The sequence below is a fragment of the Eschrichtius robustus genome, chromosome 3, assembly GCF_028021215.1.
Source record: "Eschrichtius robustus isolate mEscRob2 chromosome 3, mEscRob2.pri, whole genome shotgun sequence".
NCBI lineage: Eukaryota > Metazoa > Chordata > Mammalia > Artiodactyla > Eschrichtiidae > Eschrichtius > Eschrichtius robustus.
This window is the reverse complement of record NC_090826.1, coordinates 91,073,582-91,090,726: the sequence shown is the minus strand read 5'-3', so window position 1 is coordinate 91,090,726 and position 17,145 is coordinate 91,073,582. Positions and strand designations below refer to the sequence as shown.

The window sequence follows — 17,145 nt, the reverse complement described above, 5'->3', positions numbered from 1 at the left end:
TTAATATTAAAAGTTTAAATCTTCCAAGATTCATAATGGAATTAAAAGCCTTATAGGATTGTAGAGTTACTAGTTGCCAGGTTGATATTAGAGACACTGTTTATAAATAAGCTGTTTAAAAACAAACTGTTTATTTGAACAATTATAGTTGTATATTGATCCAGCCTCTGCTTTAACTGTTTTGGTTATGTCTGAATTTCCTCTGCCATTCTTGGGATCTTATTTATGCTTCAAGCACATAATTCATTCACAGGTTACCTTATTCAATCACATGGAATTGAACATGACAGCTGATCAAAACCTGGTTTTTCATTGCTCATTCTCAGGAATCAGCTGCTGTTGCTGTACAGTTCAGTGGATGCTCAGGCTAGGAACTGACTTCAACCAAACATTGGTTGACTTCATAGGATGAGGAATTGAATCTGAAAATTCAGACACTTAACATTGACACATTGACATGTGACCTTAGACATTATACCAATTTCTTGTACAACACTTTTTCAATAAATGTGATTTCTTGTACATGCAAAAAAGCTAAATGTGTATTAACTTGTGTATTTCCTGAATTATAATGCAATTACATTCATAGCACAGAAAACAGAAATAGCTAGGCCTTATAGAGAGTTACTATATATATGCATATACAAACAAAAATAACAAACACAAATTGTTAGAATATGTGCATTATATTTTAGTTTTGAGAGGAGGATATGCTATTACTTATATAATTGGTCTTGATAAAAATGTGGCTGGATCCTTTTGCAATGCATGTGACATTCAGAAGAACCTCATCTTTATATATAGTTTCTGTTCAGTTTTCTTGCATTTGTTTTGCTTCCCTCCTCTAGACTCATTCTGCCTATAGAAAAATACTATAGTATAGACCTAGTTGACACAGCTGTAGATAGCAAGGTAATTGTTTCAGCTCTACTTTAATTTTGGCTTTGTAGAGCGTTAGAGCAGGAGGATGTCTTTTTCATACGTTGTGTGCAGCAGATGCCAATTTTACTTGGTAACGTCACCCTTTTCCAGCTGTAAAGATTTTTATGACTGTTGAATCTAAATATTTATAGTTCATTCAACCCGTCAGGATGCTTTTGTTTGTCTACAGACTGTCTCATAACATGTCATATGATTAACATAAAACACTATAAAATGACTTCTAGGGAAAATACTACTGTAGGTTTTTAACACAATTTTCCAGTTTCTTTCCAGTAGTACTATATTTAATGGCTGAATATCAAACACCTGAAAAAAGAATTTATTGTGGAAAGGTTGGCAGGATTCCATTTAATGAAGTGAAGTGCCTTGACTAGAACAGTTAAGTACTCAGGAAACCAGTATTCTTCTAAAAAATATACTATTAAAAATACTATATGTAATAAGATAGATAGGCAATTTTTTGTGTTTCAGCAAAAGCTTCATTTGGTTTATTATATTATCTATAAGTTACGTGTGGAACTCTATACTTTTTAGTTCTGAAGAGGACCTTAGATATGATCTCTAAATGCATTCATCTTACAAATGATGAATTAGGGTAAGTGACTTGCATAATTCCAAGTAATTAACGGCAAGGCTGGGATTCAAGAATCAGAATTTCTGATTGAAACCCTCAGTGATGACAGTACACAAGAGGTACTGAATGATGCCTTTTTTTAACAGCAGAATGAAGAATGTTCAAATTTCTCTGTTACTAGCTATTACTCATTTACAATAATTCAATTGTGGCTACTCAGTGTTCTAAACTCATTAGTTAGTGTTTGAGAAATGTTATCAATAAATTTTAAGAATTTATATTCATTTGCTGTGAGAATGTTTAAAATCAGTAGGCATAAGCTAAATATTAGAGTCTATTCCAGCTATTTACAAAAAAGAATCAAAAAAAATCTCAGAAACAATCTAATTTGTTTGATTGTACTGCCTCATAACATATAAAAATAAATAATTTTGATGTTGGAAACACTAATAATAGTCTGACCATTATAAGCCATATATTGTGTGGATGGATATTTCATGATTCTGCTTTATTTCATGTTTTACTGGGAAATAAAGTAGGTGTTTCCTTATTTGGGTGTTATCTGAACATATTAACATGTTACCTGCACTTTTAAAGCACTTTTTGAATGAATGATTGAATGAAATGACTAAATAACTGAAGAAATGTAGCTAAATCTGATTGCAGAGAAATTTCTGAATTCAACAAAATTTATCTCAAGGATTACTAAACATTGTAATATATCATGTCAATGAAATTTTTATTGGCAGATGTGTGTTTTTGACATTTTAATTTTAGTCATTTTTCTGTTACTAATGAGACATTCTAGATGCAGATCTTTTTAGCAAGTAGTTGGCGGCGTTCATTTAACTGTTAGTATATTGAGCAAACAAGGATCAGACAAAGACACTAAAAAGAAAAAGTTTGGAAATGAGATGTCTATAAAGGTCACTGAGGAGCTTCAATATACTCTTGGAGATCTAAGAGGCCTGTGTGCCTGTCCAGGAAAGACCTGAAGAGACTCTAATATCGCAAATATTACTGACCTTGAGGATCTGCATAGCAAGAAATGAGATCTAAGGCAGAGTTGTAAACTGTTGGAATATTATAGGCATGCTCACACACAAATACACACTCAGAGTCTCCTGGCAAATAGTGAGAGATTTTTAAGGAATTATCTGTCCAATCATTTTTGCTCATCACTAACCTAACTGAGCAGAGACCTCAGTGGACACAGGAAACAAAGAAAATTGACTTATATAATTACTTCAAAAGGTCACAAGACAAGCAGCAAAAACAACCACAAACAAAATAACAACAAGCATCGAGGGGAGGGGGCAGTGGAATCCAATCTCCACAGGTGACATTTAAAATGTGCAGCTGTCAACAAAAAATTATGAGACAGGCAAAGAATCAGGAAATTACGTCCCGGGCTTCCCTGGTGGCGCAGTGGTTGAGAATCTGCCTGCCAATGCAGGGGACACGGGTTCGAGCCCTGGTCTGGGAAGATCCCACATGCCACGGAGCGACTAGGCCCGTGAGCCACAACTACTGAGCCTGCGCGTCTGGAGCCGGTGCTCCGCGACGAGAGAGGCCGCGATAGTGAGAGGCCCGCGCACCGCGATGAAGAGTGGCCCCCACTTGCCGCAACTAGAGAAAGCCCTCGCATAGAAACGAAGACCCAACACAGCTATAAATAAATAAATAAATAAATAAATAAATAAATACAATTTAAAAAATAAATAAAGCAAATAATTAAAAAAAAAAAAAAAAGAAGAGAAATTATGTCCCATACAAAGGAAAAACAAATCTATAGGAACTGTCCTTGAAGACGTGCAGACATTGGACTTACCAGACAAAGACTTTAATTCAGCAGTTATGAGTATGTTAAAAAAAAAACAAAACAACTAAAGGAAACCGCAGCTTAACAACTACATGAAAGTATGAGAATGAAGCCTTATCAAACAGAGATAAATAAAGGTATAATTTCTTAAAAAAGAACAAAATAGATCAGGAGTTGAAAGTCAATTGAGATTACTCAGTATGAAGAAAAGAAAGAATAAACTTGCAAAAAGTTTACAAAGCATCAAAGACCCGTGGAGCACCATCAAGCATAACAACATAGACATAATACTGAGTCCCAAAAAGAGTGGAGAGGAAGGAGGTACAAAGCATATTCCAAAAAATAATTACCAAAACCTTCCCAATTTTGATGAAACACATTAATCTATATAGATGAGAATCTCAAGAAACTGCAAGATAAACTTGTAGAAATCCACACACAAAGGATTATAATCAGTCAAAAGGCAAAGAAAGAATCTTCAAAGCATCAATAATAAAGTGACTCATAACATAAAAGGGATTCCCGTTAAGATTAACAGCTAATTTTTTGTCAGATTTCATAGAGGCCAGAAAACAGTGGGTGACACATTCCAAGTTCTGGAAGAAAAAGATTGTCAACCAAAAATGCTATATCCTGCAAAACTATCTTTCAAAAAACAAAGAAGAAATTGACATTCCCAGATTTATGAAAAATAAATAATGTATCAAAAGTAGAGCTGCCTTACCAGAAATAAAAAGGAGTCCTTTAGATTGAAATGAAAGGACATTGGACAGTAACTCAAATTCACACAGAGAAATAAAAAAACACTGGTAAAATTACCAACATAAGTATATATAAAAAGAGTACAAATTTTTGTTGTTGTTATTTATAGCACTTCCCTTCTCTTAGCTGTTTTAAAATACAATTGCATAAAGCAAAATTTATAAAACTATGTTGATGGCTTATATTGTATAAAGATGTAATTTGTATAACTATAATATTACAAAGCAGGGGAAAAGGGAATAGAGTTAGACAGAAACACATTTTTCTAGCAAACAGAATCCAACAACACATTAAAAGGATCATACACCATGATCAAGTGGGATTTATCCCAGGGATGCAAGGATTCTTCAGTATATGCAAATCAATCAATGTGATACACCATATTAACAAATTGAAGAATAAAAACCATATGATCATCTCAATAGATGCAGAAAAAGCTTCTGACAAAATTCAACACCCATTTATGAAAAAAACTCTCCAGAAAGTGGGCATAGAGGGAGCCTACCTCAACATAATACAGGCCGTATATGACAAACCCACAGCAAACATCATTCTCAATGGTGAAAAACTGAAAGCATTTCCTCCAAGATCAGGGACAAGACAAGGATGTCCACTCTCACCACTATTATTCAACATAGTTTTGGAAGTCCTAGCCACAGCAATCAGAGAAGAAAAAGAAATAAAAGGAATACAAATTGGAAAAGAAGAAGTAAAACTGTCACTGTTTGCAGATGGCATGATACTATACATAGAGAATCCTAAAGATGCCACCAGAAAACTACTAGAGCTAATCAATGAATTTGGTAAAGTTGCAGGACACAAAATTAATGCACAGAAATCTCTTGTATTCCTATACACTAATGATGAAAAATCTGAAAGTGAAATTAAGAAAACACTCCCATTTACCACTGCAACATAAAGAATAAAATACCTAGGAATAAACCTATCTAGGGAGACAAAAGACCTGTATGCAGAAAACTATAAGACACTGATGAAAGGAATTAAAGATGATACAAACAGATGGAGAGATATACCATGTTCTTGGATTGGAAGAATCAATATTATGAAAATGACTATATTCCCAAAGTAATCTACAGATTCAATGCAATCCCTATCAAATTACCAATGGCATTTTTAACAGAACTAGAACAAAAAATCTTAAAATTTGTATGGAGACACAAAACACCCCAAATAGCCAAAGCATTCTCGAGGGGAAAAAACGGAGCTGGAGGAATCAGACTCCCGGACTTCCTACTATACTACAAAGCTACAGTAATCAAGACAATATGGTACTGGCACAAAAACAGAAATATAGATCAATGGAACAGGATAGAAAGCCCAGAGATAAACCCACGCACCTATGGTCAACTAATCTATGACAAGGGAGGCAAGGATATACGATGGAGAAAAGACAGTCTCTTCAGTAAGTGGTGCTGGGAAAACTGGACAGCTACATGTAAAAGAATGAAATTAGAACACACCCTAACACCATACACAAAAATAAACTCAAAATGGATCAAAGACCTAAATGTAAGGTCAGATACTATAAAACTCTTAGAGGAAAACATAGGCAGAACACTCTATGACATAAATCACTGCAAGATCCTTTTTGACCCACCTCCTAGAGTAATGGAATAAAAACAAAAATAAACAAATGAGACCTAATGAACTTAAAATCTTTTGCACAGCAAAGGAAACTACAAACAAGACGAAAAGACAACCCTCAGAATGGGAGAAAATACTTGCAAATGAAACAACTGACAATGGATTAATCTTCAAAATATACAAGCAGCTCATGCAGCTCAATATCAAAAAAAAAAAACAAGCTGATCCAAAAATGGGCAGAAGACCTAAATAGATATTTCTCCAAAGAAGATATACAGATTGCCAACAAACACATGAAAGGATGCTCAACATCACTAATCATTAGAGAAATGCAAATCAAAACTACAATGAGGTATCACCTCGCACTGGTCAGAATGGCCATCCTCAAAAAATCTACAAACAATAAATGCTGGAGAAGGTGTGGAGAAAAGGGAACCCTCTTGCACTGTTGGTGGGAATGTAAATTGATACAGCCACTATGGAGAACAGTATGGAGGTTCCTTAAAAAACTGAAAATAGAATTACCATATGACCCAGCAATCCCACTACTGGGCATATACCCAGAGAAAACCATAATTCAAAAAGACACATGCACCCCAATGTTCATTGCAGCACTATTTATAATAGCCAGGACATGGATGCAACCTAGATGGCCATCGACAGACGAATGGATAAAGAAGATGTGGTGCATATATACAATGGAATATTACTCAGCCATAAAAAAGAATGAAATTGGGTCATTTGTAGAGACGTGGATGGATCTAGAGACTGTCATACAGAGTAAAGTAAATCAGAAAGAGAAAAACAAATATCATGTATTAACGTATATGTGGAACGTAGAAAAATGGTACAGATGAACCAGTTTGCAGGGCAGAAATAGAGACACAGATGTAGAGAACAAACGTATGGACACCAAGGGGGGAAAGTGGCGGGAGGGTGGGGTGGTGGTGGGATGAATTGGGAGATTGGGATTGACATGTATACACTAATATGTATAAAATAGGTAACTAATAAGAACCTGCTGTATAAAGAAATAAAATTAGAAAAAAAAAGAAACAAATTTTTGTGTAGTGCTGATATTAAGTTGATATTAATCTGAAAAATGTTATAAATTAAGATAATTATAATCCCCAGGGTAATCACTAAAAGGAAAACTCTCTAAAATATAGTAAAAGAAACAAAATCATTAAAATTGTTCACTAGTAAATATCTATTTAGCACAAAAGAAGATAGCACAAAATAAGAGAGTAACAAAAAAGGAATGACATATAAAAAACAAGTAGCAAAATATCTACTAAGTTGAGACAACTCAAATAGGTAGTAACAGCTGACTAGATAAAATGTATTCAATAGTAGGTTCATACAGCAAGTTGTTATTTCAAAAAAGGAATGCAGTACTGATACATGTTAAAACATGGGTGAACTTTGAAAAAATGATAAATGAAAGAAGCTAGTCACAAAAGGCCTCATGATGTATGATTTCATTTATATGAAATGTCCAGTGGTTACCAGGGGCTAGGAAAGGAAGAGATAAGGAGTGACTGCCATTGGTTATGGTGTTTCTTTTAGGGGTGACGACAATTCCTGAAATTAGATATTGGTGGAGGATGGAAAACTCTGTGAATGAACTAAGAAACACTGAATTGTACACTTTAAAGGAATAAATTCTATATGTAAATTATATCTCAGTATAGTGATATGAATGAAAATATAGATTTCTGATCCATTAGCATAAATGCTAATTTTAAGAGTAAGAATATACAGTGCTTTTTAGACAGAAGAAAGAGCAATGCAAATAGAAATAACTATCACACCAAGGATAGTAACCACAGTATTCAATAAAGGATTGCCAGCTAGAACTAAATAATTTATACTCTTTTCTTGGCACTTTTCACAAGAGTCTGCTTATATCTTTTCAAGTTATAAATTTTATTCTCCATTTTATTACAGTTTTAAATCTTAACCACTATATTGCACTCTCCAAGGGCAAGGATTAGATCAAATTTATGTTTCCATCTCCAGTGATACTATGTTCAATGTCTTGTGTATAGTACTTTCTCAATCCACATTTGTTGATGAATAAATGAATAATTGAATATTGTGGTATAAAAGTGCTATGAATTCTTTCCTGCTCTCTAACTCAGTGTTAGAGACTTCTAAAATTTTCATCAGGCTCTAAATAGCTTATGTTCATCAGACGTAGAGAAAGCTGAAATAACTTTTAAATTATTCAAAATGATATCAGGAGTTCTGTGAATCAGACTCATGAGCTCAAACTTACAGGGACTTGAATCACCAAGTCAAATGGATATTAATCCAGACATTCTTCTAGGCCTGAATATAATTCTGAATTAATATGGTCATGACCCATAGATTTATATCAAACTAGTTTCATGTCAAATTAGACCCATGTGGAAATATTCAGATGGGTTTGAGAGCAAAATATTTGATCTTCCTCCTGTTTTCACAGTTTCCAGAACCTCCTGGAACTAAAACTCTTTAGATAACCCTATTAATTATTTCTAATGTTTATTTTTTATTAAAATTATTCAGATTTCTAAATAAGTGAGTTTGATGTACGCTTAGATGCTCCATTTTTAACAAAAATATGCCAAACTCACGCTTTTTAATTTGTAATTTGGATTTTTCTGGTCTCTGCATCTCTCATTCATATTTGTAAGTAGAAATTTCTTTTGATATTGAGTCCTCTAACAGAACTCAATAGTTGGATCTATATTTTCATTTAAAAATTCTTGTATAAACTTGCTTAAAAAACAATTCAATCGAACTCTTCCATTATTTAATATTGGAAATACATTACAGTTTTATATACTTATAGTTTTAAAATCTTATTTACTTTTTTATCAGCTTATTATTCACATTTCATTTGTCTTATTCCACACCGAGTAAACTGTGAATGCAGTAAAATCAAGTTTTAGCAAACAGATGAATATACTCTACATTCTCTGAACCACAATATAACAGAATAACAGCTTAATATTAAGATCTGATTTGTTAAACAGGTGTGAATTTCTCTCTCCATCCTATAGGACTGTTTTTAACATTGAAATGTAAGCGATTTCTTCTCATATTTGAAGATGAACTACACTGTGTCTTGGATAAATCTTGCTCTGGATATATGTGTATTCAAATATGCTGACTACATAACCATGTTTGTTTCTTGGCAGGGGGACATCCAGCAGTTCTTGATCATAGGTGACCCCAAAGCAGCGTATGACTACTGTGAGCATTACAGTCCAGACTGTGATTCCTCAGCACCCAAGGCTGCTCAGGCTCAGGAACCACAGATCGATGAGGTGAGGACCGTAAGATCAAGGGCAGGTTTTCTCATTCCAATGGTCAGGACATAGGTTTGCAGTTTTGAGGCTCACCTCCATTTATTCACTTTTAATTAAACTTTACCTTGTATTTATAGTGTTTTACTATTTCTAAGAATATGTGATTTGAAGAAGATTTTTGGTGTTTGTTTCCGTCTTAAGTATTTTGTTACATAATTTCTTAAAAATACAGATACTTCACATATACTGTGTAGAGGAGCATATTTTATTTGGGGGGAGATGAGAAAAAAGATAATTTCTCAAAGATATATTTTGTCCTTAGCATTTCAGTAATTAAAACAGCCTCAAGACAAGGGTGACTATTTTCTGGTGTACTTGCCATATCCCCAGGCCTTTGGCAATTCATACAGATGAGAAAGGGACTTTAGTGCTATCCTAAAGTTGTCAGGCTGTGTTGAATATTTAGAGGGATTTTTTTTTTTTTTCCATTTCTGTAAGGCTATGCTACATTGATATGTAAGTTTTCTTTTTCTTGCATAAGATTTGATACAGAGAGCAATGAAATGAAAAACATTATGAACTGATTGCCGTAACTAAATATTCATATTCTTTGATTAATATTATGTCACTTTATTTGAAACTCGGGTGTGAAACCATTCTTCCAGGCTATTTTTGCAAGAAAATTCACCATAATGAAATTTGACTCTATTCTCTCTCAGACCAAAAATAAGTACATTTAAGTTAGCCATAGCAATTTTGTCAGACTTGAATATCCCAAAAAACAAAAAAATATAGTACAGTGTATGCTTTATGCAGATTTTTAGGTAAAATTCTTTAATGTGAATTTTCTGGAAATTAAAAAGCAAATACTGGAAGGAATTGAGTCTTTAGTTGGCAGCAAAACTATATTTTTATTTTTTTCTCAAGGTGAAGAGTTCTAAATTTCAGAAGGTGAGGGTGGAAGTTTAAAAGCATCAAGACTGTCCTTATGTTTGAACATAACTCAAATAGCTTTCTTCTTGACTATTAAAATACTATTAGATACCATCTTTTGAGTTCTACTATTTAGAATAGGTTAGGATCTTAATCTCTTAATTTTAATTTACTGTTATTTCTGCATGTGAATTCAATTTGGATTTTACCATTTAAGTGCTTGAAATATAGTTTTTGACATTACTTTCCTTTTTAAGGTATGATAGTGAATTCTGTTGCACTGATCTTTTCCATGACTTAATATTAATGTTTTTTTAAAACAGGATAAAGTCTTAAGAAGCTAACAGGAAAGCAAATATGAGAGAAAAAAGAGAAATTACTTGGATATTTGTGTTTGCTTCTTTCACAGTTCTCAAGTGCTTCATTCTTTTTATTACCTCATGATTTATTAAAACAGTCTGTGAATTCCAAGAGGATAGGTAAAATATCCATCAGGTTTTAGTGGTTTTATATCTTAGAGATTATGTGGTGATTCAATATTAAAATTTATAACATTTAGTATGTGTGCTGAAGATGGATGAGATTTATTTTGCTCTTGTTTTAAGAAAGATAAGTCTTGTTCTTTTTAGTAACAGATATAGCTCTGATTTTTGGAAGAATGAAAGTATGCATTCTTATTATATCACCTTGAGGTGTTTTATTCCCATGTTTTAATGCTGCTGCATCAGGTAAGTGGAGTTATTTTAAAGCAAAATAATATTTTTAACCATTTTTATCTTAAATTCATTTAAAAGTAGACTTTCCCTTTTTGACCTTAGTTGTTGATTCGTAAATTTAACATTCTGTTGATAAATCAAACTTGTTTTTGCTAGAGGCAACTGATGAGGAAAAGAGCATGCTGCTATAATAAAAGCTACATGAAAATCTGGTTGGGTGATGCAATAATAGCATTTCTTACAATTTCTATGTTGAATATGTCACAATGAAAAGTTTTTTTGAAGAATCAGCTCTCACTTTTTCCCCCAGTACTAAATTACATTGATACTTCAATAATAAGATAACTATTATATACTAATATGAAAAACACCTGGTTAACAGAATTAGTAAGCCATCCTTATATTACTTTTGAACTATAGCCATTAATACATCATTATATTACAAATATGCATTTTAATAATTGTACTACAGATGTTTTACCTATACAAAATAGGAATGCAATGTTACCAGTGAATAAAGAACATAAAGTACAAAATAGAGCATCAAACATACATGTTGTACTTTATATTGCTTAATTTACAATTAATAAATTTGTAAAATTGCATATTTATTATTCTGATTTGGATTAATAAATATGTCAATTTATTTTATAAATTAACTCAAATGTGTTTTCTTCAACTTGTGATTTTGTATAGTTCATATCCTCTAAATAACAAATTTTAATTCATTGTTAAGATTACATTTTTTATGTGTTTGCCACAGTATCGCATCATCATCATAGAGTGAAATGTAAAATGAAGATAGATTTAAACATGGTGATAATATCAAACTGTTATTCTATGTGAACTTCCACAATACCATTTATATAGCAAAGTAACTAATATTAAAATTATGATGGTCTTGTATTAAACCATCGTGTTAAATTATTCTTTTATCTTAATAAGAAATTAGATGTTAAATCTACATATGGTTCTTTCTTAATGTGCTACACAGACTACAATGCCCTTTATACAGTAGGCAATTGATGTTCTTTTTAAATATATATATAAAGGATGGAAAAGGAAGAAGAAGCAAGGGAAAAACAATATTTTATAAACAAATTTCTTACCTTAATATTTTTTGCACACAATATTTATCATATATTCTAGTTCTCAAAGATGTTCAGATATTTACTTATGCCACTATTTTTCTAACAAACTGAATAAGAACAGACTTGACATTTCAGGAAGAAGACCCCTTCTCCTCACATACTATAACTTATGCTAGGCAACTCACAGATCATAGGTGAAATCTTTCCGTCACTGCACGTCTTTTTGCATATATTCATCTGATTGATTACAAGTAGTTCTCTCTTCTTTACCTGTCTTTGAGACACCCCCAAATTCCATAGTAAGAAGGGAGAATCATCTCCAAAAATCGGTTGTAAAGCTTCGTGTAGACCAGCAAAGTGCTAAGTATATCAATACCCACCAGAAGGGGCATGTTGTTTAGATAAAGAAATAAGGAGAAGAGAAGCAGTGATTCTTTTCACTGACTCCTGAATGGCTCTAAGAAAAAGATGTGCTTTAGTGCCTAAGCAGGTAAGCATGTTACTGCCTTCATTATTCTACGACCACAGCTAGTCTGGTTGATCTCCATGTGGAAAAAATTTAAATAGAGGAGAGAATTATGGAGGTTGGAAAAGGTTTCCTCCTATAAGGAAAAAAAAACATGATATAAAGATATAAAGGTAATTGGCTGCTTTGAATACCAGGCTTCATTTAAGATGCATTTAAATTGTCCATTTTTACAGTCCTTCATGCCTTTATATATTGTCTTATGTTTTTACAATTCACTGTAGATGCATGTGATTCTGAAAAGTCTGCTTAATTTTAAAACTCTAAAGCATAAATTAGCCTGGCTAATCTTTTTTCATGTTTTAACTTCAAGCTGCCAGCTAGTAATTATATAAATCCACTGTTTCTTATTCCAACACGTGTGACTATAACTACAGAAAAAATTATTCATTAGACAATATTCAGTTTCCATTAATTCTTTTAATATGTATCTAAATTCAGTATTTAATTGTTTTATTTATTTAATGGTGCTATTAATACTCACTTTACCTTTTCCTAGAAATAGTTGGCATTATATCTTGCTTGCAGAGTCATGAAGAAACACAAGTGTTCAAAAAATTATATATACATTCTTCTATTTTAACAAATTCTACTCAAATTCTAATTAGAATAAAGATTTGTTGAAGTCTTTCAATTGTATATTCAATGATAAACTATTACTGGATAGATAAAATTATGAATCAATTTCAATTAATTTAATCAAATTGAAGTTTTGACAATCATAAACACTGAAAGTATGTCTGTATATTTCAATGTGACCTTCAGCTGAACCATCTAGAAAAGTTTCCTCTAGTGAGGGTATTTCATTAAGGGCCAGATATACCATATTGCCAGGGGGTCAGTTTTGAACATGTCTCATTATATGTCTTTGTGAAATTTGCACTCATTTGCATTGCTACATCTAATAGAGCTTTAAAATTAGAAGGCACAGTGATCACAGTTCTCTAAAAGACATGTGGTGAAGAGTTATTTTTCTGGCGCATTAAAAGGGATTTTTGGGCAATTTAAAAATACCAAGAGAGGTCCAGTTGGGATATAATTAAAATGTTACCAAACATAATACTTAGGGAATTTCAAATAGGTTGCTTTTAGCATATATATATATATATATATATATATATATACACACACACACACATATATATATACACACGTATGCATATATATAGATATATATACACATACATATATATGTATATATACACACATAAATATGTATTATACATAATAAATATATGTATACCTATATACATAAATGTATATTATACATAATAAATATATATGTATGTATATACATAAATATATATACCTATACATAAATATATATTATAAATAATATATAAATATATGAGTTTTAGCTTGTTGAGTTTGCTGCTTAATATCTTTTGTTATATATGATCTTAATGGATTTACAGTTATTTTAATTAAAACCAATAATTAATATATGTTTCACAACACCTATGTTGGTGTTTAAAAATTAAAATTTTGATAGAGATGTTTGGCTCTGAAGGTGAGCAAGCATGTTATTTTCCTCATCATTCAATATTAAGGATTGTATTGCATATCCCTCTACTGAGAAACATACCTCTTTCTCCTAAATTTTTTTTTAATACAGAATAATCTAGTATTCCATTTTTCAGTTTGAGCTACATTTACATGGTTTAAGGTATCTAAGTGTTATGCTCTTTCTTCAATAGAAAAAATGCAGTATTTGTAAAACTGAAATGTATTAATTATAAACAGATCTAATTTTGAATCCTTTACTGGTTCACAAGTATTCTGTGCTCATTTTGATCTTAAATAAGTCTATAGCAAATTAGTTATTTCTGAATAAACGTTAGACTGTATTTTTCCATCGGTTCCAGTATTCCAAATAAAATATAGACTCATTTCATGTTACTCTGTTCCCTTTCGTTCCTCTCCCCTTTCCATATCATAATAGATATGAAAATTCTTTCATACTTGGGAAGACTATTCTCCATACTTTTATTTTTAAACATGTAGTTTAATGGAAAAAAAAAGTACCCATTGAAATTGTTGTAAGATAAAGGAGCCTTATGTAGCAATTTTTACAAATCAAAATTAACATGACTATTTAACAACTATGTCCAAGTATGTAATTGCTATGTTTGAATTAATGTTCAACAATTAAAAGTTTGAATTAATATTCTAAACTTTTAATTTCCTCACAATCCTAACCACTATTCTGCTCTTAGAAAACCTGCTTTGTCACTATGTTATTATACTCTGTATAAGACAGTATTACTTCTTGTAACACGAAGTAATATTTAAATAACAGTATTTCCTTGTCTCTTAACTCTTACTGGTAAAAGTTAAGAACATGATTACCATTTTGTTAATAGTATTGCCTGCAACTAACAAAATTGCCTGATATTTTTTCCTTTGCGATGTAGTATGCACCTGAGGATATAATGGAATATGACTATGAGTATGGGGAAGCAGAATATAAAGAGGCTGAAAGTGTAACAGAGATTCCCACTGTAACTGAGGAGACAATAGCGCAAACCGAGGTAAAAACAAAGTAGCGCCTTTGTGTGTGGTGTCCTGCTGTTTGTCATCCTGTGGTTCCTTATGTCCACTTTTCCTCAAACTTATCATAAACCTTTTATTCATCTGATTTCTATGACCTGATAACTGTGATTTTTATTTGACAGTAGCTGTCCTGAAGGAATGATGCCCGGTTTGCTTTGCTTATCCTTCCTTTCATCCATGCTCTTTATTTCCCTTTTCATTTTATTTATGTTTTCCATTCCATCTTTCACCACATTTTACAGAAAAAGAAATTCAATTTCAAAATGAAGACGAAGACAGTGGCAACTAACTCAAAGGAAAAGTCCAAAAAGTTTACACCCCCTAAATCTGAAAAATTTGCAACCAAGAAGAAGAAAAGTTATCAAGCGGCAGCAAAAGCCAAGCTAGGGGTAAAGGTAGCAAAGAAAAAGCAATCAAGATCTCTCCTAGATAAGCTGGAAGATCTCTGATGATGAGTCATTGTCCTAACCCAACTAGATAAATACTCATTTGGCTAATACGATACCCCAGTTAAATCATGATTTCCATAGATTTTGGATTACCTTACATTTTTACTAATTGCTTTTCTTTTGAATTTACTATTAGGCAAATATTGTTGATGATTTTCAAGAATACAACTATGGAACAGAAAGTTACCAGACAGAAGCTCCTAGGCGTGTATCTGGACAAAATGAGGTATTGCTCATAGACTGCATTAAATTTTTAAAATGTGTAGTATTTCTTGATATATTTCACTCTGGAAGAATCTATAACCTCTGAAAAGTTTGACATTTTTATTCTTTTACTGAGGTAAGAGAAACAATAGAATTGGCTCACTATTACTAAAAACAGTTCATTTAAAATTAATGTCAATTCAGGTTTTGCATGACTCTTTGCTTCATGCAAATGCTAAATTGATCAAACTGAATTGGCTGCTATCATTTTCTTGATTCCTTCTGGGATTGAGCAAGCTTCTCAAAATGTTGTGATTAAGGGTATTCACAACATGACCCTTCTGTAAGGAGGAGAATCCTCTAAAGTAACAACTGTATCATCAAATGATACAATTAGAATTTACTCCATCTGACCAATAATCATGCATTTTTATGACACAAATATTTTGAGAAAATATAGTCTTAGTTGGTTTTAATGGCTATTTACATTTTCAAACTTAATTATGGTTAAAATATTATATCTTAACATTTCCCAGTCCTTTCTATGAAAATGTTTAAGTACATACAGGTACAAATAGAACAATCTTCCTGAATTTCATACTATGCATATATTCTGATTATGAAAAAATAAGTATACAATTCAATTTAACTGTTAAATTCCTGTCACCTGGTATGAGGAATACCTGAATCATTTTAGTTATTAAAAATTTATATAACATGTGTCCCAGTGAGGCAAATTAACTCAGTGAGACTTTACATGCAAACACATAATTTAGAATAATAACATTTTAGGGTAAGAACTGATTCCATGTTTCATCTAGTCCAAAATAATCATTTTCCAAAAATGGTTATCTTGATTCAAGATGTTTATTTATATACCCAAATTCATTCAACTTTTGCTCAGATCTATGAACATAGTAATATTCTGATCCCAGATGATATGCACCCCCTAATGATAGTATATACTCATTGTTTAAGAATATTAAAATATTATGGTTATTGGACATTTTATTTTAGTTAACGATCACTAAATTAATCATTTAGCCACATTTTTCATTCACATGACTTTATGTAACACTACTTATTATTCAATATTGTTCTATCATCTAGATTCACTATGCTATAGCAAACAAGTTATTTATGAAATTCAAAAGTAGCAAGATAAATTATTTAATTTGAACCTCGTCAAAATCATATGGCCCCTAATTACCTAATAAATATCATTCAGATTTATGCTATTAATGAGGAATTATTTATGAAAAAAGGAAATTATACTAGCTTTATTTTTCTGTATCTCTGAGATTGTATTTTTGATGTAATTTTTACTTTTAAGTGAATAGTCTCATACTCTTTATGAGACTATACAGTGATATATTCTATTGTATTAAATTCTGAGGACTCTAATTTATATTTTATTTGCTGTAAAGAACTCTTTGGTGATATAATACTTCCCTACATTCTAGATACTCTGCATAAATATTGCAATGATAAATCTCAATATTGGCATTAATATTTTATTTTTCGGATTGGGAGTCAAACTTACATGGCTTTTCTGGTAGCAATTATATTTCATTATGAGGTTCTGTGAGATTTGAAAATTAAGAAAAGCTTTAACTATATATTTTCTATATATACATATATATATTATTCAAGTCGAACTATAAAGTAA

The 17,145-nt window shown here is 31.7% G+C and overlaps 1 protein-coding gene across 2 annotated transcripts in view; it reads left to right on the top strand.

The window, feature by feature from the left end:
• The window catches only part of COL11A1 (collagen type XI alpha 1 chain), a 208,656-nt gene that overhangs the window by 65,261 nt on the left and 126,250 nt on the right, over positions 1–17,145 (top strand). For both annotated transcript variants that reach the window (XM_068540413.1, XM_068540414.1), the window contains exons 5-7: positions 8,894–9,022; positions 14,685–14,801; positions 15,409–15,498. In XM_068540413.1, coding sequence (XP_068396514.1) covers positions 8,894–9,022; positions 14,685–14,801; positions 15,409–15,498 — 336 coding nt within the window. The remainder of the gene's footprint in view (positions 1–8,893; positions 9,023–14,684; positions 14,802–15,408; positions 15,499–17,145) is intronic.